Here is a 26,001-nt window from a genome sequence, read left to right on the forward strand (position 1 = left end):
GTTTTTCATTGTTCCTGCCAAATAGTGAATTTGATTATTAAGGATCAACAGGACTTTTAACTTATTGAAGGGGAAAGAAAGTTATCTTGTATATAGATGACTAAAATGGTGATAGTCTGATTGCCCACATAATCTAATTAAATCACAGTTACTAATTTCTGAAGAAATGTAATTCCAGAAAAGCATTTTACATTTAAACAGTGTGAAATAAAACAATTTGTATTTGACAATGCAGGACGCACTTAAAATCTCGGCAGACCATCATCGGTCACCTTGTCACTGTGGTGCAGATATAAAGAAGTTTATTTAGCATTAGAAAGTAACAGAATACCATATCTACTTTAGGATAGGTAGCCAATTCTTTTAAAATCAAATAATAGACATTTGTCGAATATACATATGTTAGAAATGTGTTCTAATAGTACTTTGTTTAGGGATGAAATTCAAAGGGAAGCAGTGAAAGCAGAGATATCACAAGAGGGCAGATGAAAATGAAATTACACTAATAAATAGAGTCAGGTACTGACTTCCCTACTGATGTCACCAGAATTCCAAAAATGCTGAGAACTACTATGTACAGCATATCACCTCATTTTTTTTGTGATATTACATTAGTGTTCTGCAATAAAATATTTAAAAGAAATCCAAACTGCTGATCTGTAAACTATTTCTGATCAAAACTTAAAATTTTGTCAAAGCATGGCTGTATTTTGATTCCATGTCAGAGGAAGGATATGAGTATCTGATAATGGCTTCCAGCTGTTGCTGTCAGGTTTTTGTTTGGGAACACATCCAGAAGAGCTTATCTAGGGTTTCAGTACAAAACAAGCATTTCCCCAAAAACCAGATAAAGAAAGATTACACTTTTCCTCATGTGGACCCTTAGGTTCTGACAATTCTGAGAAAATGTTGGCACAGGAACTCACCAGTCTAGGCCTGACTCTGTGTAGGTAGCTGCTGCAGTTACAAAAGAATTAGGTAGGATTGTGGTAGGTGTATTCTTCCATACTTGAACACCGGAAGTATCATGTACCTAAATTGTAGACCTTACAACTCTAAAAGTGTTTATTTGAAGAGGGTACTACCAAAGAGCTTTTAAAATATTAATTTAACTTACTTTTTAGTAATCTCACTTGTTAGAATTTATATTCCCCCTCCTTGAAATTCTCACATTTTTAAAATTTTTGCAACACCTCATCCTCTGATAACCTCTCCTACTTTTCTCTAGCCACTGCTCACCCTTCTTTACTAACTTCTTTTCCTCTGGGAAATGTTGATATTCCCAGGATCTTGCCACTGGCCTTCTGTTTATTCCACATCTTTCCTATCATGGACAAGCTCATTCAGATCTATGACCTTATCTACATTATTCCAAGTCTACAGCTCCAACCTCAGTTCTACCTCCAACTAGAAATGCCTAAAATCCAATTACCTACTGAAAATATCCTACGTGAATATTCCATTTAACTCAACATGCACAGAAAGAGGTTAGTCATTCCTGCGGATCTGCTGCTCTTCTCCATTCACCTGCAAATCTCCTACTCCTTCCTCATGTCCAGGTTAAATGCTAGTTCATGACCTGGAAACCCGTAAATCATCTGAGATTTCTCTCTGTGCCCTAAATTTGTACATCCAATAATCACTAACTCATATTATATCTGTCTCTTCTCTGTCTCTGCTTTATATTTCCACTACCACTGGTTCTTAACTACTGGCTTTTACAGGCTACCAACTATTAATATTATTTCTTAAATAAAAAAACAAGCAAAACCCAAGAGAAAGACCAACATTTTAAAATTACTAAGTAGCTTTCTAACATCATTTATTTCACCATGGATGGGTGAAACCCTCATAATGGATTGATGCTAGTCCAAGGATTGGTGACAAGGAAGCTATAGCTTTGGCTACTGCAAAAGCTTCCTTTGTCTTCCAGTCTCTTTGTGTGGTACTCTCCATCTATCCTCCATATGAGGAGTCATCCAACTGCAGGCCGCAGGTCCAACCCAGCCTGCCTAATGGTTTTGTAAATAGTTTTATGGGAGCTCAGTCCTGCCTTTTGCTTACATATTATCTATGACTGCTTTCACACTACCATGGCAGGGTTGAGTAGATATGGCAGAGACCACATGGCCTCAAATATTTCCCACCTGGTTCTTTACATTAAAACTTATTAATACCATAATCAGAATGTCCTAATACTCAAATCTAATCTTGTGACTTTTCTGCTTACAATTCTATAATGAATTCCTACAGAAAACATTGCTGCCTCCCTACCCGATGACCATTCCTTATTCTTTCTTGCTGGAGAACCACAAGTCTATTTGAATATTTATGATCCTAATACCCCTCCCCATCCCCAACAAGAGAAATAATTATTCTAATTTAATCACGGTCATTACATTTGTTTTCCCAGTGCCTGGTTTAGGAATGAGATTTGGTGTAACAAAGCCAATAAACTGTGAAAGGAAGCCCACTGCAAGCTTCTGAGTTTTCTCCCTATTTCAAAGAAATATGAGAAGAAAAGCAGCCCTTCCAGCCTTCAGAAATTGTGTTGTGAGAACATGATGTTTGGAGCTCCTGCTAATTAGCCAGCCATGAAAGGAGACATGTACAAAACAGCACAGCTGAAACAGGGACACCAAGTGGGACCCAGTGTTATCACTGAACCACCCACCAAAGCAACTCTGCTTCCTATTGTTTTAGTCACTGTTAGTTAGGTCCTTTAGTATTTGCAGCCCAAAGCACTCCACCTGGTAAATTTCCCATAGCCTGCAGGATAAGATCTACTCAGTTTAATACTATAAAGTATTTAAAAGTCTATCATGAGCTTGCCTTACCTAGGTTTTTCCCTATTCCCAACCACTCCCATCTCAGTTTTTGCAACAGCAAAATAGAACTGCTCATAAACCCTGCAAAGTTCACTCAAAAATTTTACCTTTTGCACCTGCTGCTCCTTCTCCCAAGTATGCCATCTTGTTAGATGTTCCTTCTGCCAAACATAAAAACTTGTCAGATGTTCCTTCTGCCCACATCATCCTTCTGCCTCTTTACCTAGAAAAGTTCTACCCCTTCTGCATGCTTACCTGAAATCCTACCCACTTTTTAACAGCTTTCATTCCTCACCACATACTTCCAAGTGTCTGGCACATATTTAACATAATAAGTGAAAATTATACACTTCCAGATGGCATCCAGCACATAGTAGTAGGCACTGAATGAAGTAGCAAATAATATAAATGAAAATGATTGTAACAAGCTCCGGACTGTTTTGTTTTTTGAGATGGTCTTGCTCCATTGCCCAGGCTGGAGTGCAGCCTCCCAAGTAGCTGGGACTACAGGTGCATGCCACCACGCCCAGCTAACTTTTTCATTCTTTGATTTTTATTTTTAGTAGAGTTGAGGTATCCCTGTGTTACCCAAGCTGGTCTCAAATTCCTAGGCTCAAGCAATTATTTTGCCTCAGCCTTCCAAAGTGCTGGGATTATAGGTATGAGTGAGCATGCCCAGCCCTGACTGTATTTTTTTTTTTTTTTTGAGACAGAGTCTCTCTGTTGCACAGGCTGGAATGCAGTGGTGCGATCTCAGCTCACTGCAACCTCCATCTCCTGGGTTCAAGCAATTCTCCTGCCTCAACCTCCCAAGTAGCTGGGATTACAGGCGTGTACCACCACACCTGGCTAATTTTTGTATTTTTAGTAGAGACAGGGTTTCACCATGTTGGCCAGGCTGGTCTACAACTCCTGACCTCAGGTGATCCGCCCGCCTCAGCCTCCCAAAGTGCTGGGATTACAGGCCTGAGCCACCACATCCAGCCCCTGACTGTATTTTTAAATGTTTGTATTCTGTAACATGAAAAAAAAAGAAGCTTACTCCCTAAAACACTCTTGATAGTTTATTCATTAAATGGACAAGTGTATAAATGAATAAAAATATTTTATTTGAAAATTATTGGCCGGGCGCGGTGGCTCACACCTGTAATCCCAGCCCTTTGGGAGGCCGAGGCGGGTGAATCACCTGAGGTCAGGAGTTCGAGATGTCTGGCCAACATGGTGAAACCTCATCTCTACTAGAAATACAAAAAAAAAGTAGCCGGACATGGTGGTGGGTGCCTATAATCCCAGCTACTCGGGAGGCTGAGGCAGGGAGAATTGCTTGAATCCAGGAGGCAGAGGTTGCAGTGAACCAAGATGGCATCCAGCCTGGGTGACAGCGCAAGACTCCGTCTCAAAAAAAAAAAAAAAAAAACCATTCCATTTGACCCAGCCATCCCATTACTGGGTATATACCCAAACGACTATAAATCATGCTGCTATAAAGACACATGCACACGTATGTTTATTGCAGCATTATTCACAATAGCAAAGACTTGGAACCAACCCAAATGTCCAACAATCATAGACTGGATTAAGAAAATGTGGCACATATACACCATGGAATACTATGCAGCCATAAAAAATGATGAGTTCATGTCGTTTGTAGGGACATGGATGAAATTGGAAATCATCATTCTCAGTAAACTATCGCAAGAACAAAAAACCAAACACCGCATATTCTCACTCATAGGTGGGAATTGAACAGTGAGAACACATGGACACAGGAAGGGGAACATCACACTTCGGGGACTGTTGTGGGGTGGGGGGAGGGGGGAGGGATAGCATTGGGAGATATACCTAATGCTAGATGACGAGTTGGTGGGTGCAGCGCACCAGCATGGCACATGTATACATATGTAACTTACCTGCACGTTGCGCACATGTACCATAGAGCCTAAAGTATAATAATAATAATAATAATAATAATAATAAAAAGAAAAAAAAAATAACTTGTTAACTATTATATAGTATTTGTTTCCAAACATTTAAAAAACTCTAATAAAGATTCTAACACAAAAAAAAAAAAAAACCTTGAAAAAACACACAGATATGAAATAAGGACAGCTGTAGTCTATTATGAGCACCTTAAAGACCAAGACTATGTGTTTCTCACCTGTAGCTTGCAAAATCTAAGTTGTAAAAGTTCTTCGATTAGACCAGTCGCGGTGGCTCATGCCTGTAATCTGAGCACTTTGGGAGGCCGAGGTGGGCGGATCACGAGGTCAGGAGATCCAGACCATTCTGGCCAACACAGTGAAACCCCATCTCTACTAAAAATACAAAAAAAAATAGCCAGGCGTCGTGGCGGGCGCCTGTAGTCCCAGCTACTTGGGAGGCAGGGGCAGGAGAATGGAGTGAACCCCGGAGGCACAGCTTGCAGTGAGCTGAGATCGCGCCACTGCACTCCAGCCTGGGCAACAGAGCGAGACGCCGTCTCAAAAAAAAAAAAAAAAAAAAAAAGTTCTTCGATTAATATGTACTAAATTAAAAGTGTCCTCATACAGTTCAGACTGTACAATGTATTTGGTGTCACATCTAGGTAGCATAGTAGCATTTTTGCTATTGCGAAGCACTTTTATACTTTTATTATAATTTGTTGAGCCTAGAGTTGGACTATTTCTGGTATTCATTACAATAACCTTTTGGCTACTGGTAAAAGTGTTTTGTTATAACAAAATTACTGTTATCATGACAATTAACTAGTGGAGAGAAGAACTTATCTTGTTCTAATGAAGTAAATGTATCTCATTCGATTTCAAATTAGGAAGAATGAAGTCAATAAGTGAGACCTTGTTGGTATAAGAATATGTAACATGACCTGTGCTTTTCAACAAGAAAATGCTTTTCTGACTTCTACACTTGGTATCTTCAAAAAAATAATTTTCTATTAGTATTAGTGCACACTGGATAAGTTTTATAGTTCTTATTGACATTTGTTTACAGTACCAGAAAGGTATTGTTGAGCTCCCAGTTTTAAAAAGTTACTTTTTTTAGTGACATAAATCACTGTGTAATACAGTTGACCTTTGAACAACAGGAGTTTAACCTGCAGTGGTCTAATTATATGCAGATTTTCTTCCACCTCTGCCACCTGAGACAGCAAGACCAATCTCCTTCTTCCTCCTTCTCCTCAGCCTACTCAACTTGGAGACCATGAGGATGACCCACTTCCACTTAATAAATAGTAAATATATTTTTATTCCTTATGATTTTCTTAATAGCCATTTTTCTCTAGCTTGCTTTCTTGTAAGAATATAGTATAGTAACACACGTAACATACCAAATGTCTTAACTGACTGTTTATGTTATGAATAAGGCTCCTGGTCAATAGTTATCTAATTCGTAGCTAATTTTGGGGGGAATCAAAAGTTACACACAGGTTTTCAGCTGCACACAGGGTCAGTACCGCTAAATCCTATGTTATTCAAAGGTCAACTGTAATTGACATTTATTTACTAAATAAAAGCCTTTTTTTTTTTTGAGATGGAATTTTGCTCTTGTTGCCCAGGCTGGAGTGCAATGGCGTGATCTTGGCTCACGGTAACCTCCGCCTCCCAGGTTCAAGCGATTCTCCTGCCTCAGCCTCCCGAGTAGCTGGGATTACAGACATGTGCCACCATGCCCAGCTAACCTTGTATTGTTAGCAGAGATGGGGTTTCTCCATGTAGGTCAGGCTGGTCTCGAACTCCTGACCTCAGGTGACCCACCCGCCTCAGCCTCCCAAAGTGCTGGGATTATAGGCATGAGCCACACCACACCCAGCAATAAAAACCATTTATTTTAAAATTTAAATAGAAGCTCCAATTTCATAACATATCCAGTTTGTTATAATGAGACTATAAATAAAACATACCACATACTAACTTAAAAATCTTTTTTCTTATTTATACAAAAAAAATCATACAAGATTTTAGGGACTACAATTAAAGAAATGATTCCTTTCAGATAATACTGTTTGAGATTATAAATTATCTACACATAACTTTTTAAATCTGAAATCTAACCTACTAAGAAGAAATTTAAAACACACACATATGTGTATATGTGTGTGTATATACATATCTATATGTGTGTGTGTATGTATATATGCTGTTTACATAGTGAGCTTTTAAACTACTCTTTGGTGATTAAAACTTCCTTACTCTTATTTGTTAATCTATGGTAACACCACCAAGAGTAATTTACTACCAGAAGTCTTACCTGGATTGCTATTTTGAGGATTTCTAGGTGTCTCATTTTCTTTGTATTCAGACATTACTTGGTGAATGCTATGTGTAAAAACGAAATAAGTAAAATTACTATTTTACAACTGATATAAAAATAATTACCAAAAATATTAAATTATTAGAGTATTTCAAATGATATCAGTGTTAATTTTAGAATTTTAATTATCCCATACACTTCCCATTTGTAAGCTCTACAAACTTCTCTTTAAGCAAAAATAACATGAAGTACTCATGAACTGAAGGCAGTATAATTCAGTAAGTTAACTTGCATTAGCCTTGTGGGCAGCAAGCCATCCAGGTGCCAAGGCAAGAGACCGAGGGCACGAGCTGTTCCAGTATAATAAAATATATAAAATAAGAATAGTTATACTAGATATAGATCATAGATATGATTATGTATCAATATCATTCATCATTAGTTCGCAGCAATTACTCTTTATTCCAATATTATAATAATCCTCGCCCTACAATCATAACCTAGGAAAAACCAGGCCATACAGAGATAGGAGCTGAGGGGACATAGTGAGAAGTGACCAGAAGACAAGAGTGTGAGCCTTCTGTTATGCCCAGACAGGGCCACCAGAGGGCTCCGTGATCTAGCTGTAGCTCCAGCATCTGGGAAGACACCCGTTGCCAAGCGGACCGTGGTCTAGTGGTAGCGTCAGTGTTAAGGAAAAACACCCGCTACTTAGCAGACAGGGAAAGGGAGTCTCCCTTTCCCCGGAGTTTAGAGAAGACTCTACTCCTCCACCTCTTGTGGAGGGCCTGACATCAGTCAGGCCCACCTGCAGTTATCCGGAGGCCTAACCGTCTCCCTGTGATGCTGTGCTTCAGTGGTCATGCTCCTAGTACGCCTTCATGTTCCATCCTGTACACTGGCTCTGCCTTTTAGATAGTAGTAGCAAGTTAGTGAAAGTACTAAAAGTCTCTGATAAGCAGAAATAATGGCATAAGCTGTCTCTCTCCTCTCTCTCTCTGCCTCGGCTGACAGGCAGGGAAGGGCCCACTGTCCAGTGGACACATGACCCACGTGACCTTACCTATCATTGGAGATGGCTCCCACTCCTTACCCTGCCCCTTTGTCTTGTATCCAATAAATATCAGCACAGTCTGTCATTCCAGGCCACTACCGGTCTCCGCGTCTTGGTGGTAGTGGTCCCCCGGGCCCAGCTGTCTTTTCTTTTATCTCTTTGTCTTGTGTCTTTATTTCTACACTCTCTTGTCTCCACACACGGGGAGAAAACCCACCGACGCTGTGGGGCTGGACCTTACAAGCCTGACATAATGGAAAGTGTCTTAACTCAGAATAAGTCCTAGCTCCATAACCAAAAGCTACTAGTTCTTGGATAAGTTGCTTTTGTTAGGTTCAATGTCTTCTTCTAAAAAGTGAGAATTTTACTGTCTTATTTTACTAGGTTGTTATAAAAACTTAATGAGATAACATATTTTGAATGTTCAGAAAAATAGTGAAGTAATGAAATAATTTGTTCTTGAACTTCATTGGTGAAACTATCTTGGAACTGCAAATAAAATCCAATGCGTATTTTTTGTAGGTTCTAATATTGAAATGTTGTGGTACTTGGGAAATGTTATGAAGTCCTAATTTTGTTTATTAGGTGTTCTACTCTTTGTGGCTTATAATTTAGGGCATCTCATATATTTCATAGTTTGTAACTACATTTATTTATAAACCTATTATCTCATTAAATTAGATAACATTAATTGTCTACTGTTACTGAGCTCATCAATCATACCAAAGGCAAAAAACTAATAGATATCAAGACCTGCCTTGGACTACTATTCCTTCTTTACAGACTCAAACTCTGAACCAGTAGATCTTTGTTAGAATGATGCTTAATCTCCATGTTCACCTGCAACTGACATAAAACTCTTTTTGTAAGTTCCATGAAGGAGATGCAAGTTGACGTTTTCTCATTTCTGAGACACATACTAACAATATATTTGCACACAACATCCCATGTTTTACTCAGCTCCATTCTCATTCCATAGATCACTGTATGTGAATATTTTTGTAATGAAAATCACAATTTCAATGTTAACTGCCAACCATTTTGCTTTGATTCATGCTGTTTCCTCGGAGCTAGTCAGAAAATTGTCAAATGACCTTCCAGGGACTGCACAAAATATGAACCACTTCATGAACTTGTGTGTCATCCTTATGCAGGAGCAATGCTAATTTTCTCTGTATTATTCCAGTGTTAGTATGTGTGCTGCTGAAGCAAAGACAAAACCTACTTTACACATGAATACTCATGCGTCATGGATGAGACTTAGCTCTGATAAACCCAATAAACCTACTTGAGATTCAGATAATTCTGTTGAATGGCTTCCTGTGAGGTAGAATATGAAAATATTTTTAAAACTTGAGGTAGAAATGCAAGTAATTAGGCCAGGCACGGTGGCTCATGCCTGTAATCCCAGCACTTTGGGAGGCTGAGGCAGGCGGATCACCTGAGGTCAGGAGTTCGAGACCAGCCCGGCAAACATGGTGAAACATCGTCTCTACTAAAAATACAAAAATTACCCAGGTGTGGTGGCGCATGCCTGTAATCCCAGCTACCTGGGAGGCTGAGGTGGGATAATTGCTTGAACCCAGGAAGTGGAGGTTGCAGTGAGCTGAGATCACACCATTGCATTCCAGCCTGGGCAACAGAGCAAGACTCCATCTCAAAAAAAAAAATTGATGCAAGTAACTTGGGAGATTTTCATTATTATGGAAAACAGATTGCTTGAGGATAAAACCACAAATTGAAAAGAAAGAAAAAGAAAACACACAAATTGGCACCCACTGCTCTAGGGAAGGATAATATAGAACCTTCCACTCCCTAAGAAAATGTGCTAAACAGCATGTAAAGGCGCCTCAGAGTACAGATCTGGTAACAATGGAGTAAGAAAACACTGATCTCTTTCTGCAACATTATTTAACCTCTTTGACAATTTAGAACAATCTCAACTAATATTTGATAGAAAAAAGACAAACAAGGGCCTCAAAGGATAACTTACCATGAATGCCTCAGCTGAGTCTAGGCTAAGATGTGGGCTCCACAGAAGGTTTCAAGTGTGGGGGAAGGTTGGTCAATTTTCTCACTATGTGTGGCTAAAGCTAGGATGCCCAGCTGTCAGAGCAGGATGCTAGTGCTTTGGGAACAATGGCTGAGCATATATGTATGTGAACTAAAAAAAGTTATAGCTATGAAGTCTATGTATGAATCACCATGAAAACTGAGGGCTCCGAATTAGTAAGCGAATCATGATGGGAAAAGTCAAGCATTAACAGACTGCAGAACCACTTTTAATGGCAATAATGCAGGAAAAGAATCAATGGAAACAACAGAATGATTAGAATGTCCTTTTCTTCCCTTCCTTCTGACCGGTAAAAGATTGTCATTTTTATCCTTCTTGGACTTAGGAAACCCCTTAGGTTCTTGAAAAATTGAAAGAGAAGGGTATAGGAGATAGCCCTCAAAAGACCATATGAGATTTTCTGCTAAACTGAACATTTCAAGACCCAAATAATTAATTAGAGAAATCAGAGATGTGGCACTATTTTTATCCTACGCATATGGCTATACTTGGAGTAAAAGGGACAATGTTGGGATCTCTAAGGTAAAGATCTCAAAAGTCCTGAGATAAAGAATTCTGCACCCATTGATACTTCTAACCAGTCCAGACTTTTGCCTGATTTCTGGCTGATAAAGTGGACTAACTCACTGTCACTCCAAAACGACATGAATTAAACTATAAAATCTCACCTGATGTATATAGGATGCAATAGCTATAATTATTTTAAGCCTCAATTTAGTGTAAACTAGCCTTCTAATGTAAAAACTTGCCTAGTAAAAGGACTAAAAATGGCATAATCTTCTGCAGCCCATCTAGACATATCTTGGGAAAACACATCAGCATTTTGCTGAAGAAGAATGCTGACTATTCTTGCTGATTCACAATGTACAGCAAGAATGAGGGCTGTTTTAAAACACCAGAGAGATAAATTCTTTCTTACGAACTTTAAGAAAGTTATTTAAAAAGCTAATTTGATATAATTTACCAATTTAATATCTTGCCTGTCCATGTAGAATTAAACATTTACATGTACTAACAAACATAAGCATCTTGGGTGCTCAAGTGTTCATCTTCATAAATTACCACCAATGCTTAAAAAAAAAAAAAAAAAGCCTCTTGTCCCATTAGGGTATTACATCATAGAAGTTGCTAACTTAAAGTCCTTTGATGAGCAAGAAACTATGCTGAGATCCCTTATCTAATGTAGGCAAAGATTTAAAGACAGATACATTGTAATTCAAAATCAGCTAGGGGTCAGATAAGTAAGAGCCATCTGCAGGCAGGAAACAATAATACTAATACTAACGGTAATAATAATAATCATAGTAGTTTCAGTTAATGATGCCGATACACATGTGCTAGGCACTGAACTACATTATATATATATATATATATATATATATATACACACATATATAAATCTTTCTTCCACACAACCACCCTTGAAGGATATATTATTATCCTCCTTTTCATATAGAAAAACATATTTGGTGATAAGTAATGTTCCCAGGTCACATTTCTAGCAAGTGAGAAAGCTAGGACTTAAACCCAGTCTTGTGTGAATCTAAAGCCTAGCTCTTTTCTCTTTTTCACCCACCTATGGCTTGTCTTCATTAGAAGAAAAAGCTATTCATTTAAAGCTATATTTTCTTCCTCTGCCCATAGCAATTACAAATAAAAACATCAGGGCTGGGTGCGGTGGCTCACACCTGTAACCCCAGCGCTTTGGGAGGCCGAGGTGGGTGGATCACCTGAGGTCAGGAGTTCAAGACCATCCTTTGCTAACATGGTAAAACCCCATCTCTACTAAAAATACAAAAAATTAGCTGGGCATGGTGGCATGTGCCTTTAGTCCCAGCTACTCGGGAGGCTAAAGCAGGAGAATCGCTTGAACCCTGGAGGTGGAGGTTACAGTGAGCTGAGATTGCACCACTGCACTCCAGCCTGGGTGACAGAGCGAGACTCTGCCAAAAAAAATAAATTAAATTAAACAAAAACATCAAAATACACTAGAAATGAAATAGAAAAAACTAATGAACCCACGGTATCTGGTAATAGCAATTAACAACCACATAGGGATAACTTAACATTACTATTTTTCAAAGAAAGCAACTTAAAGAGTCATCTAGAAGAAAAAATGATTTTCAACTCCTATTTATGTCTAATATAGCACGTTTAAAGGAAGAGCATATAAGAAGTAGAGGTTAAAAACTACTATAAAAGGGTTAAGAAGTTCAATATTTATTAAATCTTAAAGTATACTAAAAGTTAAAATCTACATTTCATACAACTAACAAAACCAATATAAAAACACTTTGGTCAGGTCACATGACCAAAAACATCACATTACAAATAACAAACACCAGTCAATATAATAAGAGAAGATGAATCCTACTATATACTCTTCTCTATGTTGCCCAGTCCAAATAATTGTTTTTCTACTTAACTGATGATTTGTGTTGATATTTTTTACTATATCACAATAATTACAAGTTAATCTTCTTATTAATCTGGTATTTCTAACTAGAGAGACTGTTATCACTCTAGAATATCAGTCAGGTTTTAAAAAAAGAACTAATTACTGTACCTTTCAAGCTTAACTGCAGTTAAATTTTCTTTTTGCTTTCTTAAAAAGTCTTCCATTTGCTGTTTTTGTTCATGTACAGCTAGCAAAAATGGTGTGAGTTCATCCTGTAAAACAGCAAGAGCAACTGATAATTCACAACATTACATATTTCTCAACTGAACTGGAAACTTTATATTTATGTAAGTAAGTAAGTCCCTTCCTTTTTATTCTTCTTTGCTTTCCCGTGTGCTGTTCCTTCCCTCGGAACAACCCCTCCTCCTCCACCTCACCACATGAACTCTGGTCATCTCCAAAACTCACTTCAATACCAGCTCCAATAATCTTCGCTTCTGTCACAGCACTTAGCATAGTACATTGTAATTATTTTATTGTTTTCAATGTAAACCAAGAGCTTCTTGAGGGCAGGGGCTCTATCTTTTATCTCTATATTCCCAAATCTTAAGACATATTAGTAAAAGCTTCAAGCGTTTTTATTAATGATCTAAATTATCACGTCTAGACTAGTGTTTCTTAAGCTGCATTGCAAAGAATGTTTACTTTACCAGATGTGTAACACATCCAGCTACAGCTAAGAATAACCTAGAAAGGCTTATAGGCACGCTAATGAGAAGGTGGTTATTTATGGCAAATATAAAAAATGAGAGTTAAATATAAAGAATATTTACCATAAATAAAAAGAATATAGAATTTAGCAGTTTTTTTTAAAACTTCTAAATTTTAAAATTCAACTCTGGTGCTAAGGGATTTATATAAAATATAGGTTATATAATATCAACAAATAGAAACTGTCTTGAAAGCCTTGACATCTTTATCAAAATATACTGTAAGACGAGAGTTGTCAAATGCTTACAAGGGCAAAGGGGGTGACCTAAGTGAGGTACCTAGGTGGGCACCACAGCAAACTAGAGAACACAGGCCTCATAGAAAGGGGTAACCTCTGCACATCAGACCAAACAGTGATGTGGCCTCAAGGGACACCAGATTTGATTCTTAAGAGAAGCCTAAAATCCAGATTTGTATATGAGTCTCCTAAATTTTACCTGTTGACACAATTTATGAAGGCAAGTGAAACATACCTGTGGGCCACATTTAGACCGCAGCCCTTGCATTTTTAAACTTGCCGTGGATGTGTTGCCAAATGGTTGTGCGTAAAGTAAGTGTTTGCATGTAAAATATTTTCTTTCTTTAGTTTCAGATGTTTTACCAAAAAAACAGTCCCCAACATGTAATAAAATTTGCTACTAAGACTCACACTACCCACTTCAATAATTTTTCTAGCATTTATTCATTTAAAATCTATTAGTAAGTAGTTTTCTGAGATTGTTAGCCAAATAGATATTTAGTTCATAGGAATGCTGAAACGAAATGATTAAAAGAATTTATGGCCGAGTGCGGTGGCCCACGCCTGTAATCCCACCACGTTGGGAGGCCGAGGCGGGCGGAACACCTGAGGTCAGGAGTTCAAGACCAGCCTGTCCAACATGGTGAAACCCTGTCTCTACTGAAAATACAAAAAATTAGCTCCGCGTGGTGGCAGGTGCCTGCAATCCCAGCTATTCAGGAGAATGACGCAGGAGAATCTCTTGAACCTGGGTGGCAGAGGTTGCAGTGAGCCGAGATTAAGCCACTGCACTCCAGCCTGGGGGACAAGAGTGAAACTCCATCTCAAAAAAAAAAAAAGAATTTATATCTGCACTCTTAGTAACTTCATGGTTTTCAGGGTTTAAAACTGTCATCTTGATTATGCCAAAACTCTATGAACAGACATACTGATATAGCCCATAATACAGCTTCAACAACAACAACAAAATGTTTAGAATTTGCTACAATTCTATTTAAGGAAACTCCACTTGTAATAAAGATTTATTGGCCTAATTACCTGAATGGTAACAAAGAGATGTGAAGTCCTGAAAGGGTCAGCCTCCACTTAGTGAAATACTGCCCAGGCTGAGTGTACTAGCTCATGCCTGTAATCCCAGCACTTTTGGAAGCTGAGGCAGAAGGGCTGCTTGAAGCAACCCAGAGTTTGAGACCAGCCTGGACAATATAGTGAAACCCTGTATGTACAAAAAATTTAAAAATTGGCTGGGCATGATGGTGCATGTCTGTAGTCTCAGCTACTCAGGAGGCTGAGGTAGGAGGATCTCTTGAGTTCTAGAAGGTTGAGGCTGCACTGAGCTGTGATTGTGCCACTGCACTCCAGCCTAGGTGACAGAGCAAGATCCTGTCTCAAAAAAATTTTAAAAAAGAAAGACTACCCCTAGCAAATTTACAAAGACCCGCTGAATGGCAGTAAATAATTAATGGTGGGAAGGAAAAGGTGTTATTCTGTAAGCTGATAGATATTGCCAACAATATTTCTTTTAGCTTCCCAACCACAAAGGTAAAGAAAAATGGGCTAATATTATTGAAAAGGAGAGATTTTAAGGAAGTAGTACCCATCAAACTCCAACTCTTCTAGAGATTTCTTAACTCTAGAAGAGCAATTTATATATTACACTTATCTATTTAGTGATTCTTAACCAGGCATGTATCAGAATTTGCTGTTATTTAGTCAGCAACGGGGTCTTACTATGTTGCCCAGGCTAGGCTCAAACTCCTGGGCTCAAGCAATAGCCCCACCTCAGCCTTCTGAGTAGCTGGGACTGTAGCTATGTTTCACCATGCCTGGCTCCAAGGAAATATTTGTAAACATGTATGTCTAGGCTTTATTAGATTTACTGTATCAAAATTGTCAGAGGAGAGGTTAGCTTTGTAGAATTTTTTATATTTCCCTAGGTTACGGTGATGCACAATTCTAGCTGAGAACTAGTGCAATCGACAATTACTTCCATCGTCTCTCACCACATGACCAGTTACCTTTATCTTTGAGGATTTGGCCAAAAAGAGGAAAGCGTAAAAGAGAGTTTTTACTCTCTGTTTTACATTTACTGAGAGTTTTTTCTCTCTCTTTTACATTTACTGAAAACTCCACATAATTTGTTTGGGTAGGAATAGAATAGGGACTAGTAAACTCAAAATCCAACTTGACTTTGCTATTTATAAGCTCCTTATCTTCCACCTTCCCCTCAAGACGGTCTAGATTTGAGAGCAGCGTTTAGACATTTATCTAAGCGGCTGTTTCTGCCAGCACAGGATAAGTCAGTTAACTACTTGCTTAAGGGTTTCCCACTTTATCACCACCTATTCACAGCCAAACTGGTTTCCTCATGGTCCTCCTAAAATTGATCTCTAGATGAGTGAACAACTCATTAACTCTCTCCCAAACTGAAAACTATTATACCCCAAACTGAAAAGAATCTTGTCTAGACACATAAACTGGAAACAAACAAACAAAATCAAACAACAACAAAAAAAACTCTTCTCGGTATTTTCCCTCAATTACCTAATTTCCAAATTGGTCTGCATATTTCTGGTTGCTCTCCTTTCCCTTTCCATTTTTCGCTTTTAAGCCCTGCCACTGAGAGTTAAATCATTTTCATATATATTACTCTATGTAGGAACTTATCAACAGCATCAAGATTTCTGTTTATTTAAAATGTGTTAGCTTTGCCGGCATTTTAAGATAAAGCCTATTTCCAGAGCAAATTTCACTTTCCAGGGTAATTGTATAATAATTAGAAAAAAAAACTTGGAAGGAAAAAATTTAAAAGTATTACCTTTTCAAATTCAGTGTTTTCAAAAATTTTACCATAAATACATTTAAAAAGATATACCCTCTAATGCTTCTTTAAAAGTATCAATATTTAAAGTAACATTTTATAATTAAGTTATTTCCAAATATTTTTATTCAGGTTATGCTTGAGCTTCCAAATTTGGAAAACTGACCTGTACATAAGTCAATGTTAAAACAAATGCATTTCAAATATTTTGAAAATAAAGTTGGTTGATCTATACCTTGTTTGCTGATTCAATATTGGCATGGTATAAAAGCAGTTTTTTTGTCATTGGGATATCCTCATTGTAGATGGCATAGTGTAAGGTAGTATTGCCATAGACATCTGGAAGGTCTGGGTCAGCTCCGTGTTCTAGCAAAATAGTCGCACATTCCTCTTCCTGGCATTGTACCGCCTGTCAGTATTAGACCAAGCAATAGACTGTAAATTCTAGGAGTTCAAAATAAGCATTCCACAAGTTTCACCAATGAGTTCTGTTTAAATGAGATGAATTTTATTTTATTCTATGTATTTGTATCAAATCCATCTCATGCTGAAATCGTTGACTACTATGTACCTTTAACAGAGCAGTCCTGTTTTTGTTGTCAAAGACATCAAGTTGACATCCTCTGTCCACCAGAAGAGCTACCACTTCTGGATGGCCGTTGGCACAGGCCAAATGCAGAGCAGTCCTATGAGAGGGAGACGACATTTTTAGGAAACTATTGGAAAACATAAAATCATAAAATCATCTGAAAACATAAAATCATCTATATAATTATAAACATTGAGTAGCATGTGATTTCTCTGCCTTCCAAACAAATATTTAATTTTTTGTGAAGAAATAACACTTTTTACTCTCTCTTATTACTCACTACATTAATGAAAGAGCAGCCTATTTCAACAGAAAGACCTTGGCCTTTGGATTCAGTTCAACTTGGACCGGAATCCTACTTTAAACTCTGTCACTTCCTACTTATTGCTTAGCTTTTTTTGCCTCAATTTCCTCATTAATAAAATGGGGTTAAAAATACTGGCTGTCTCACAGGACACTGTTGTGATGCTTGCATGAGACTCTGTACAAAGTATTTAGACAGTTCCTAGCACAAATAACAGCTCAGTATTTGTTAGGTATTACAATTATTACTAATACTACTACTTAACAAATACAAGATTTTAGTTAAGTAAAATGATACAATTATATCTTCTTTGAGATATGTTTAAAGATTAGAGGTAACATTGTATTTTGATCATTCTAAGTTGCTCACTTGCTTGTATTTTAACATCTCTGACATTGGAATCCCACTTACAATTCTTGACTTATTACAACTAAAATTGGCAACATTTAAATAATTCTCTTATTGAGACATAAAATGATGGGGCATCACAGAATCCACAGTGCCTTGCAATAAGTAGAATTGGTATATACAACACATCTAGGGCTGTTCTAGTCATATAAATGGCATTTAAATAAATTTTAGTTCTTAAAAGTACTATGGAACGAGACGACTGAAAATAAAGATGACAACAAATGTTTAAGACAAACTCATTCTTACTTTGATTTTCAAAAAAAAAACACTTTAAGCCAAAAGAAATTCAGAATTCAAATGAAAGTATATGGCTTATTTTATTTTCTATTTAGATCTATAGAATGGATGTAAATCAGGCACTTTCAATGATTAATATTCACATTTAAGACTGTTATAAACTTTCAAAAGAGTAGTTAGAAGTTATATTTTGCGGCCGGGCACAATGGCTCATGCCTGTAATCCCAGCACTTTGGGAGGCCGAGGCAGGCAGATCACCTGAGGTCAGGAGTTCAAGACCAACCTGGCCAACATGGTGAAACCCTGTCTCTTCTAAAAATACAAAAATTACCCAGGTGTGGTGGCGCACGCCTGTAATCCCAGATACTCAGGAGGCTGAGGCAAGAGAATCACTTGAATCCAGAAGGCGGAGGCTGTGGTGAGCCAAGATCAGCCAAGATTGTGCCATTGCACTCCAGCCTGGGCAACAGAGACTCGGTCTCAAAAAAAAAAAAAGTTCTATTTTGCTATTTTCCACCTTCAGAAATACTTAAAGGAGGAAGGAAAAGCTTCAGTTGAGATTAAGTTATAATACTCCAATTTTAAATATCTCAGTTTGCTCAAGCTAGGCAGGTAAATATGAAGTTTTTAAGGATGAAAGCGTCCTGAAAGATAGTAGAATATGTGTACTACATAACAGGTGTCCAGCCTCTGTTTGATGAATAAATTGATTGGAAGGATGGAGGCTGTGCATGGTGCCTCATGTGTGTAATTGCAGCTCTTTGGGAGGCCGAGGTGGGAGGATTACTTGGGACCAGGAGTTTAAGACTAACCTGGACAACATGGCGACACTCTGTCTCTACAAAAAGTACAAAAATTAGCCAGGCATGGTGCGCACGCCAGCAGTCCCAGCTACTCAGAAGCTGAGGAGAGGATCACTTGAGCACAGGAGGTCGAGGCTGCAGTGAACCATAATTGCGCCACTGCATTCCAACCTGGGTGAGATCCTGTCTCAAAAAGAAAATTATTTTTATTTAAAAAAAAATGGAAAAATACAGTTGGGGAGTTCAACATTTTTAAGGAAAACTCCCACAAGATAAAGCAATCCTTTTGTGATAGTAATAATCACTTATATTTGCTATTTTTTATTTTCATAAGAACACAACTAAACTAAAATTTTTAATCTATTTTTTTCACATATATAGTAAATCTGTATATAATAAAAACATATGTATGTAATGAAAATGTACTCGTAATAAAACCTTTAAGCAGAGATAAAAGGATTCCCCCTTCTCCAAAAGAGGCTAAAAGTTAACTGAAGAGACCAAACCACAAAAATAAAATAATAGAAAGTGAGAAATTATTTTTATCTAGGCAAGTTTCATGTATTCTTCTTTTCCCAAGGATTATTTCATTAATAATAAGCCTTTACTATAACTTTTATACAAGCTCATTGCAGAAATCACAGACAAGAAAAAAAAAGGTACTTATAGTACAAATGCCCAGAAATAAATGTATTCATATTTGGTACATATTTTCAGCTAAAACAAGAGCATTTTTCCTCAATTTGTATAGCAAAGTACATCTTCACATGTCAAAATAAGTCTGTATCTAGTCACACCTTCAACGGCTACTATTCCATCCTATGGATGCACTGAAATTTAGTTCTAAAATCCACCATAGGAGTTTTTCTTAATACATTGAGGTTTTAAGCAGTACTGAGAAAAACAAATTGGATGTATCTCTACTTTTTACAAATATTTCAGTATAATGGAATTGATGAGTGAAGGGCATATATGTTTTTTTTAAATGTGGTGCTTATCACCAAATTCTCTACTTGAAAAGTCATCAGCAACTTAAACTTTAAGCAGCCGTATAAGTACCACTGTCTTCATCTTCACAAACTTTGTGGATAGAAAACAGTATTTTATTTCTTTTTTAACATGAATTACTTCTCTTACAAGAAACACTAAATATTTTTTCCTAGGTCACTTATAGATCTACAAAAGAAGTACTTTGCCCAAATTTAGAATTATTTTCTTGTTGATTTGAATTATCTGTAATATGAAGATACATTTTTCACCTGATGTGTATGTATTATATGTATGTGTGTTATATGTATGTAGTGTAAATATTTTGCAAGTAGGTTGTCTTTTTTTCTTATTTACAGAGTGTTTTAAGTTTTATTTTGCTAAATCAACCTGCAGAATGCTTGCTTGTGAAGTTCTTAAGAAGGTCTTTGTCAACATAAAAATGTATGTGTATAAAAAGGCATGTGTGTCTTCTTCTGGTACTTTCCTTATTTTGTATACTTAAAATGTTTGATCTATATTTCATCAGGAACTTATTTTTGTGACATAAAAATCTAGTTCGTTTTCTCCAAACAGCAGGCATTTCGTTTATGAAAAATTCACCCTTCCTACTAATCTAAAATGTCAACATTATCAAGTTCTAAATTCTTACATATATTTGGGCAATTCTAGATCTTTTATTCTGTTTCATTCATTTATCTGTCTTTTCAGCTGTTAATGAACAACTTGTGGAAATTAATAGCACATTTTGATATATAGAAAGGCCAGTCTTTCTCACCTCATTACAAAAAACATTTTCATGTCATCATAATAGTAAAACACAGACAACAAGTTTAATTTTAAAATGTTAAAACTTTGATATTTTTAACTGGTTTATGTAAAGTTGATAGACAAAGAGCTCACATCTTAAGAAAAACGAATCTTCCTACTCAAGAACAGGAACGACTTCCCACTTCAAAGTTTCCTTCTAAGGTTCCTCAGTAAAGAACGTATTTACGTAGATGCACATTTATATAAAAATAAATATTAGATATAATCTGAACAATTTTTAGCCCAGAAGTTGAAATGTCATGGGAATTATTGCTCTCCTTATACACCTGTCTATAGCGTATATAACATTATGTTGGCCAGGCGCAGTGGCTCATGCCTGTAATCCCAGCACTCTGGGAGGCCTAGGCGGATGGATCATCTGAAGTCAGGAGTTCGAGACAAGCCTGGCCAACACGGTGAAACTCCGTCTCTACTAAAAATACAAAAATCAGCCGGGAGTGGTAGCGTGCACCTACAATCCCAGCTGCTCAGGAGGCTCAGGCAGGAGAATTGCTGGAACCCGGGAGGCAGAGGCGGCAGTAAGCCAAGATCGCGCCACTGCACTCCAGCCTGGGCAAAAAGAGCGAAACTACGTCTCATAAAAACAAAAAAAAATATGTTTTGAAATGTGTCCATTCAAGATAAAGTGCTGTATAGATTTAATTAACCCCTCCAAGGTTTCCCCAGGTCCGGTGCTGTGGAGCCTGCAGAGGCAGGAAAGCCAGGACCCCGGGGTCAGGAGGGTTCGCTCCCCACCCTGCATCACCCCGCCAAAAAGGGGGCGCTTCTCCCACACACTGGCCTCCTCCTAGTCCCTGCCCCCAGGCCCAGCTCCTGTCACCTTTTCTTCTTGTCTCTCTCATCCAAGTCAGCGTTCCCGCGCGAAAGGATGCGCTCCACCTTGGAGACTTCACCCCGGCTGGCAGCTCTGTGGAGCTTGCCGAGGTGTTTCTCTCGGATATTGTACCTGCACTGGGTGAAGGGGTTGTCATCGTGCTCAGCGACATCGTCTCCCCTGCAACACCACCAGCAGGTGAAGGAGCCAGAGGGCCCCTGGCCCTTCTGGCCCCCAAAGCCAGAGCTCCTCTTCATGGTGGAGGCTATCAGAGACACCTCAGCACCAGTCCGCCTATCACAGCCTCAGGGGCCCAATAAGACCAAGCCACTCTGGTCAGCCACCACCTCCAACTAGGAAACTTCGCGGTTTCCAAAGTCAGAGCCAGTAACAAGCGAAGCCAACCAGCCAAGCTGCGCCAAGAGAAGCCGGTAAGCCCGACCGCGCATGCGCACCTCTGACAGCTCGGTCACTGCGCGTGCGCACAACCGACAGGTGGCCAACGGTTCTCAGCGCGCATGTGAGTGGCTCACGTGTCAGAAACATCGATGACAGCTTGTCACCAGCCCTGCGTTCCCGCCCCACGTCAGTGAGAGTTGGCAGAGTTTTAAGGACATTCCCCGGAAGGGGAAGGCATCCTGAAGTTCCAGCTACTCTAGCCCCAGTCACGTGTGAAGACGGCATTCCCACGTGGGAACACAGGACTGAGGCTAGAGCTGCTAGAGAACCTTGGGATGCTGAAGGCCTCGCCCGGGTAAACCCCCATGACGACACTCTCTGGCGGGCAGAGCTCCTTGCAAATCGCGGCTGCAGCTCGGGTGCCAGCGAAGGCTGCTGAGCTCAGAACCGAGGACGTCAGAGTAGGCAGCGCACCACTCACCGCCCAGCCAGCAGACCCTCCCAGCGCAGCTTCTGGTGCCTGCCTGCGCCCGCTCCCCTGGCTTGTGCCCAGAGCCACCTGGATGGAGCCCAGCGGCTGGTTCCGCCCCTACGCAGCCACTGCCGCCAAAGTCCGGCCTGGCCGCCTTGGTTGAAACTGACCCCGAGGCCCGCGCTGCTGGAGGAAAGACAGTCAGAGGAGATGCTGTGTTGCATTCATCTGTGTCATATTAGAGGCTTTCCTCAGCTGTCTGGAGATCCTGCGCGGTCTGCTCTATTTAAAAAGTCAGGACACTACCACACTGATTGGAGGCTCAATCCCCTGATGCTTAGCAACTGTGAACTTTACCAGAGATCAATCATGGGGCATTCCCTTAAAAAAATCCAGTATTTATACAGTATCTCTGGGGAAATGACCACGAAGAGAGACCTAAAAAACATTTCTATAAACCTCTGCCCATACATAGAGTACAGACCTGGCAGTTGGCATCCTGGAAGTTGAGCATGAGAAGAAAACTAGGCACAGTGGCTCAGGCCCATAATCCCTGCACTGTGGGAGGCCAAGGCAGGAGGATCGCTTGAGCTCAGGAGTTCGAGACCAGCCTGGGCAACATGGAGGAACCCTGTCTCTACAAAAATTAGCCGGGTGTGATGGCAGGCACCTGTAGTCCCAGCTTCTCAGGAGGCTGAGCCACGAGAATCATTTGAACCCGGGAGGCGGAGGTTGCAGTGAGCCAAGATGGCACCACTGCACTCCAGCCTGGGTGACAGGATGAGACCTTGTCTAACAAAAAAGAAAAAAAAGAAAGAAAGGAAAAGAAGAAAGAGAAGAAAACTAGGAGCCATTCACATAACCCCGTTTTCAGTACAGCACTCCAGTGGCCTACTATGCCTAGTGTCTGCCAGGCCAGAGACCCTCTTTTTTTTTTTTTTTTTTTTTTTTTGAGATGGAGTTGTGCTCTTGTTGCCCAGGCTAGAGTGCAGTGGCTAGACCTCAGCTCACTGCAACCTCTGCCACCCACGTTCAAGCGATTCTCCTGCCTCAGCCTGCCGATTAGCTGGGATTACAGGCGTCTACCACCACACCCAGCTAATTTTTTGTATTTTTAGTAGAGACGGGGTTTCATCATGTTGGCCAGGCTGGTCTGGAACTCCTGACCTTAGGTGATCCACCCCCTCCTCGGCCTCCCAAAGTGTTGGGATTACAGGCCTGAGCCACCATGCCCTGCCAATTTTCTGCTTTTTCAAATCTCGCCTTTACCTCTACTTCCAGAAGTACCTGAAAGTGCCAATTCCTGCACCAGGCACTTCCCAGCAGAGAAAACTGACTCCTAAGCCAGCAGTAGGGAGAATCAGTTCCCACTTGTCCATGCGCTTTTCAACTTCCAAATTTTGCATATTTTATTTCCTTTCTCTTTCTTTTTTTTTTTTTTGAGTTTACATATTCTTTTAATCTTCTTACTTTTCGTTACTCTCAAAGCTTCGCTAACATGCTATGTGATGCATACATTGAATCAGCCATCTCTACCTAGAACTAAAGCTGACTTTCAATCCCCAAAGAAATCCCAGTCCTAAGTTAACAAGAAGAAACACAGAAAACCCTACTCCCCTTTTAGTCTAATGAGACAAACCAAATGTCCTCCCTATGGAACTATGAAACAGGAAAGTTCCCACGATCTTGCAATCCAGGCTGTAGTGGATTATAACAGCTATTGTTTGGGACTGCCCAGTGCCTCTCCTTTTGGTGCACCTGATGCAGACATAACCAGTCATAGCATCTCATTACCTGGGGCAGAGGGATTCATATGCTTCAACCACGACCAATCAGAGTCCTTCCCTGGGATAAATATGTGGCTGTTGGAAAAAGCAACTGCAGTAGAAAAAGGGCTTTGAAGATGAAAAGTTGGGCAGCATCAGCGAGGGCCCAGGCGGGAGATGCTGATGGGGCTGGGAGGATGCTGCTGAGCCCCTGCCAGCCTGACAGCCAGCACATGATGGCAATAGAGGAGCTCAAAGTGTGCCTTCTCAGGGACACTGGGGTTGGGAAATCAAGCATTGTGTATCGATTTGCCCGGGATCACTTTGACTGCAACATAAGCCCTACCATTGAGGTATCTTTTGTGACCAAAACTGCACCTTGTAGAAATGACCTTCACAAGTTCCTCATCTGGGACACTGCTGGCCAGGAACGGTTTCATTCATTGCCTCATGTGCTATGGAGGATCGGCTGCAGCTGATACAGTGCATGATGTTACCCAAACAGGATTCATTTCATACCTTGAAGAAGTGGGATAAAGAGCTGAAAGAACATGGTCCAGAAAACATTGTAATGACTATTACTGAAACAAGTGCCATCTTTCAGATATTAGGGAGTTTCCCCTGAAGGATGCTGAGGAATATGCTGAATCCATGGGTGCCATCATGGTTGAGACAAGGGCAAAAAATGCTACTAATATCAAGGTATCAGCCACCAGATCTCATCCTTGGACCCCCACAAAAATGGAAACAGTGGAGCAATCAAACTTGGGAAGCAAACCATGCAAGCCAGCCACAGATGCTGTTGACCCAAGGGCAGCTGTCCCTGGCACTTGAAGAAGCCAGACCCCATGCCCTGAGTGCCACTGAAAGACCCCATGCTCGGTGGCCTGGCACCTCACTTTCAGAAGACCGAGTGAGCTGGCTTTACATCCTGGAAGACCTACAGAGTGGGGCAGGAAATGTCCCTAAAACAGATTTTAGAAAACTCTGGAAAAACCCACCACACCACCACAAAATGGCCATTAGTATGTGAAATGCACATGGGAGGGATGATACTTATTAGGTAATAAGTGTAGTTACATTTTTGCTAAAAACGTTTAAAAATTCTTGGATTTGTATAAAAGCCTACTGCCTTATGATGGTATGGGATTCTACAGTGGTGTTCCACTAGGATTTCCTGTGCTATCTATCCAAATTTCAGTAACTTCTTCAGTGCCATTGCCTTTGTTACCTAACCAACCTTCACTGAAAGGCAGATTTAATTCGGGAGGTTACTTTTTAGCTAGCTTTGGAAGTAAGCCTTTATTTATTACTTTTCTGAAGGAAATCAGAGAAGTGTCAATGAACCATCACTCAGACTGAGACTTGAGCTATTATAGAACCTGGGAAATATGTATTAGAAACTGTTGTCTACACCTCTTTTAATTGGTGAACATTTTTCTAAGTTGTGGTCATATATAAACAAAAAAACAAATCAGACTAAATCACTGCATATAATTTTGGGATTGGGAGGCCTAGTTCCTCAAAAAGCGAAACGGAATTAACGTATGATAATTACCATAACAGCTGCATTCACAATAGCCAAAAAGGGAAAATAATCCAAATGTCCATCAACAGATGAATGGATAAACAAAGTGGTCCATGCATACAATGCAATATTCAAATATAAAAAGCCATGAAGCACTGCTGCATGCTGCAACTTGAATGAGCCTTGAAAATATTATGCTAAGAGATCGACCAAGAAGTAAAAGACCATATATTGTATGATTCCATTTCTATTACATGTCCAGAAGAGGCAAATCCAAAGATGCATAAAGTAGATTAGCCATTGCCAGAGCCGGAAGAAGAACGGATGGAGAGAGAGTAACTGCAAGGGACACAGATTACTTTTGCGGGTGAGGGACATGTTCTGGGGTTAGATCATGCTGATAGTGGTACGACTTTGAGAATATATTA

General features: G+C 39.5%; 1 protein-coding gene, 1 non-coding gene and 1 pseudogene across 5 annotated transcripts in view; 1 reads left to right on the top strand and 2 right to left on the bottom strand.

The window, feature by feature from the left end:
* The window catches only part of LOC129015246 (ankyrin repeat domain-containing protein 26-like), a 99,115-nt gene extending 77,234 nt beyond the window's left edge, over nucleotides 1–21,881 (bottom strand). Inside the window, exons 1-6 of one of the 4 annotated variants that reach the window (XM_054452872.1) lie at nucleotides 21,541–21,881; nucleotides 17,004–17,118; nucleotides 16,668–16,841; nucleotides 12,771–12,874; nucleotides 7,074–7,141; nucleotides 2,936–2,989 (exon numbers count right to left, since the gene is read on the bottom strand). In XM_054452872.1, coding sequence (XP_054308847.1) covers nucleotides 2,936–2,989; nucleotides 7,074–7,141; nucleotides 12,771–12,874; nucleotides 16,668–16,841; nucleotides 17,004–17,118; nucleotides 21,541–21,665 — 640 coding nt within the window. In that variant the 5' untranslated portion in view covers nucleotides 21,666–21,881. Of the gene's footprint in view, nucleotides 1–2,935; nucleotides 2,990–7,073; nucleotides 7,142–12,770; nucleotides 12,875–16,667; nucleotides 16,842–17,003; nucleotides 17,119–21,414 lie in introns of all 4 variants that reach the window. The other 3 variants (XM_054452871.1, XM_054452874.1, XM_054452873.1) reach the window with 3 other exon arrangements.
* On the bottom strand, nucleotides 9,240–9,342 carry LOC129016457 (U6 spliceosomal RNA). The gene has a single exon (XR_008494845.1). It is a non-coding gene; the product is annotated as a U6 spliceosomal RNA (small nuclear RNA).
* A 2,397-nt stretch (nucleotides 21,882–24,278) lies between the features above and the next one.
* LOC129015247 (ras-related protein Rab-31-like) lies at nucleotides 24,279–24,851 on the top strand (annotated as a pseudogene).
* Nucleotides 24,852–26,001: the final 1,150 nt, after the last annotated feature.

Source organism: Pongo pygmaeus, chromosome 18 (assembly GCF_028885625.2).
Source record: "Pongo pygmaeus isolate AG05252 chromosome 18, NHGRI_mPonPyg2-v2.0_pri, whole genome shotgun sequence".
Taxonomy (NCBI): domain Eukaryota; kingdom Metazoa; phylum Chordata; class Mammalia; order Primates; family Hominidae; genus Pongo; species Pongo pygmaeus.